The following is a 3,914-nucleotide window of genomic DNA, read 5'->3' on the forward strand; positions in this document are numbered from 1 at the left end:
TAAAAGAGAATTCAAGAAAGCCTTGTTGACGATGAAGTGAATGAGAATACAAACAAAACACACACACACAAATATATATATTTTTATATATCGTGATATATTCGTAAAACACGAATGAACATAAGAGATTACTGACGTATTACTGAAAATATTCTGCCTATAGATTCTTAAATAATCAAGGGCAGAGTGTAAAATGTGTATCATGCATACATAATATTAATCATTCTATAGATGCTGCAATAATCAAGGCAAGAGGCAGACAATTCTGACTCATGAATTTATAATATTAATCATTCTACAGATGTTAGTATAATCAAGAGAATGGGATCTGGGACGAGTTAATAATAATAACAATAATAGCTACACGAACTATTTCCAAATATCGAATGATGTACAACAAAGAACATGCCCCCAATTCAAATTCACGTATCAAAATGGTTTGAGTTTGCAGATCCCAAGAATGTGGCCTGACCACCGCAATAGAGACCTTTAAACAGGAGAGAGGGGGGGATGGCAGATCAGCTTCACCTGGGACAGAAAGCCACCGAACCAGAGGCATAATCGTTATAAAACAAGAACATCTCTAATGATCCCCCCCCCCCTGTACAATGTTACATTGTATCAATAAAGCCCACTCACAGCCCCACAAATACTCAGCCCTATGCCTGGCTGCGCAAAGTAGTTCCTGGCTTCTTCCACTTTCTTTCCTCCACGGTTATTTTTCTCCCTAAAAGAAAAGGTACAAACAAACTTTAATCAATAAGAGAAAATATTGACGTATAAAAAACTAAGATGATCCAATACAGTGGGATGGACGCGCTGGCAGATATGTGGTAGGAGAAAGAGGGTGGGGGGGAGGGGAAGGAAGGTGATGAGGCTCCATCCTCGATCACTCCGCCTGCTCAAGGAGGTGTGGGAGGGGGGAGGAGGGGGGCAGGGATACTTGGGTGGGGCTTTTCGTAATCTCTTGACTCTGATTGGCTGGAGGAATAAGAGACACTCTGGTGGCCCCAGCTCTCTCATTGGTTCCAGGACCCAAAGGTTAAAGTAAATTCTTTTTTTTTTTTTCCAGGCTGGTGTCTCTGGGTCTGGAATTAATTGGAGCTCTGAGCTGTCTCCTCTAGTTGCTGAGAGGGGAGGCTGTTGTGTTTTTTTTTTTACGGGACTTGAAGTAGTTGATTCATTTTCTCCCCCTGGCTTCTCCGTTGATTATATTTATATCTCTGTATATTTCTACCCCCTATAATTAACACCAATATTATGTGCTTGTTGTTTTTTGCTACATGACTTACAAGGGTTTGGAGACATCTTCTTCTTGTCTTGTTGCTGCAACTTCACGTGAGTGTGCTGCTCCCATCCTTGTGATATGTTGGACATGGGGGAGAGGAAAGAAGTCAAAATGATCCCCAAGTCTTCCTTCAGTATCAACAGCCTGGTGCCAGAAGCAGTCCAAAGTGACAACCACCCTCCACCTCACCATCACCACCATCACCACCAGCTTCCCCAGCAAACACACCATCTCCAGTCCCACCACAGATCGGTGCAGGAGGAGGAAGAAATTGACAAAACCCTGTTGGAGGTGAAAACCGAGAGCTTGCCACCTGGCAAGGCGGACCCAGCCTCTTCCGATCTGTCCGCAGGAGAGGAGAAGGAGAAGTCTGAGGAAAAGAAGGTGGATGGTGGTGGAAAAGATGGAGAGAGTGGCAAGGAAGGTGAGAAGAAGAACGGCAAGTATGAGAAGCCTCCCTTCTCCTATAACGCTCTGATCATGATGGCCATCCGCCAGAGTCCAGAAAAGCGTCTGACCCTGAATGGGATCTATGAGTTTATCATGAAGAACTTCCCATACTACCGGGAAAATAAACAAGGCTGGCAGAACTCCATCAGGCACAACCTCAGCCTGAACAAGTGCTTTGTCAAGGTTCCTCGCCACTATGATGATCCGGGCAAAGGTAACTACTGGATGTTGGACCCTAGCAGTGATGATGTCTTCATTGGTGGGACCACTGGGAAACTCCGCAGGAGATCTACAACCTCCAGGGCTAAATTGGCTTTCAAAAGAGGGGCAAGACTCACCTCCACCGGACTGACTTTCATGGATAGGGCTGGCTCTTTGTATTGGCCTATGTCACCTTTCCTCTCCTTGCATCACCCACGGGCTAGCAGCGCTTTGAGCTATAATGGGACAACTTCAGCCTACCCAAGCCACCCCATGCCCTACAGCTCAGTGTTGACTCAAAACTCATTGGGGAGCAACCATTCTTTTTCTACGTCCAATGGCTTGAGTGTAGACAGACTTGTCAATGGGGACATACCGTATGCCACCCATCACCTCACAGCAGCTGCTCTTGCTGCCTCTGTGCCATGTGGGCTGTCAGTACCTTGTTCCGGTACTTATTCTTTAAACCCTTGCTCTGTGAACCTTCTAGCTGGACAAACAGGCTACTTTTTCCCCCATGTACCTCACCCATCATTAACTTCACAAAGCAGCACTTCAATGTCGGCCAGAGCAGCCTCATCCTCCACTTCCCCACAAGCTCCTTCCACCCTCCCCTGTGAGTCCCTTAGACCATCTTTGCCAAGTTTTACAGGACTCTCCGGAGGACTTTCTGATTATTTCACACATCCAAGTCAGGGTTCTTCATCCAACCCTTTGATACATTAACATCCAGGGGAGCAGACTGTAAGTGAACATTTTACACACATTTGCATTGTACATGAGAATTGAAAGGAACAGCAAGCGAACAAAAAAAAAGATAAGTCCAGGTATTTTTTATGAAGTCGCCCCATATTTTCTGTACGTTTGTTCAGTCTCTAGAGTTGTTTATTATCAGATGAGGCGTGATGTCAAATCAAGAAGCAATGTGGGGAAAAGAATAGATTCTGACCTTTGGGAGTCAAATCTATTGTAGAATGCATATCTTATTCTAAATAGTGACTGCTTTGCAATGTTTTATTCAATACAATTGTATCACTAATAGTGCCCAGAATTCCATGTCTGCAGTATTATAAGTTTTCATGGACATGCTGGTTATAGCTAACCTTAAAAAAACAGCAAAACAATACTAAAATACTATACTCAAAAAAGTTGCAAATGTTCATTTGTATTTAACTCTTATTAGAAGTACAGCTGCCCAATAAATATATTCCGGCCATTCGTTATCTATCGTTTTACCTTAAAAAAAAATAAAAAAAGGAGCTGGGTTTTGTTTACTTTTTAGACCAAAGATTGGGTTTGTAGAACATGAAGTCCGTGTACTGATCAATTAAAAGAAATACATTTTGAAAAATGAAATAAGTAATGTTTCAATTTGCAGCACTGTCCATTGCAAAAGAGTTCAGAGGGGACAACAGATAACTGCCTTCAATCTGTGTTGTGTATATTTTGGTGTATGTGCTCACTAACCGGTCGGTCACCTTTCTTTTAATGTAGTGAAACGTTAAAAACCGATTGTACTTCTAGGTAAACTTTGCAAAATGTGTATAACCCGTGTTGAGTAAAAATGCATAAATTTGAGTGATTGTTATTGTTGTCTTAAAAATTTCTTGATTGTGATACTGTGGTCATATGCCCGTGTTTGTCACTTATAAAAATGTTTACTATGAAGACACAGAAATAAAAAAAATAGGCCAAATTCATATATAACATAGTTTTGTCTTTTTTCTTAAATTGAATTCATACTGAAGTACAACTTGTGAAGTCTTGGGTAGGCCGTTGGTATTACCTTCCCCCAGCTGTCTGATGTGTATGTGTGTGTGTGTGTGTGTGTGTGTGTGTGTATATATATATATATATATAAATATATATATATATATATATATACATATATATTTATCACATATATACATATATATATATATATATATATATATATATATATATATATATATATATATATATATATATATATATA

At 40.9% G+C, this 3,914-nt stretch overlaps 1 protein-coding gene across 1 annotated transcript; it reads left to right on the forward strand.

Annotated features, from left to right (window-relative positions):
* Window positions 1-1,083: 1,083 nt before the first annotated feature.
* Window positions 1,084-3,627, forward strand: LOC142483059 (forkhead box protein G1). Its single transcript, XM_075583137.1, has one exon. The coding sequence runs from the start codon at window positions 1,367-1,369 to the stop codon at window positions 2,663-2,665; it is 1,299 nt and encodes a 432-aa protein (XP_075439252.1). The 5' UTR covers window positions 1,084-1,366; the 3' UTR covers window positions 2,666-3,627.
* The last annotated feature ends 287 nt before the right edge of the window (window positions 3,628-3,914 follow it).

Source organism: Ascaphus truei, unplaced genomic scaffold (genome assembly GCF_040206685.1).
Source record: "Ascaphus truei isolate aAscTru1 unplaced genomic scaffold, aAscTru1.hap1 HAP1_SCAFFOLD_2912, whole genome shotgun sequence".
NCBI lineage: Eukaryota > Metazoa > Chordata > Amphibia > Anura > Ascaphidae > Ascaphus > Ascaphus truei.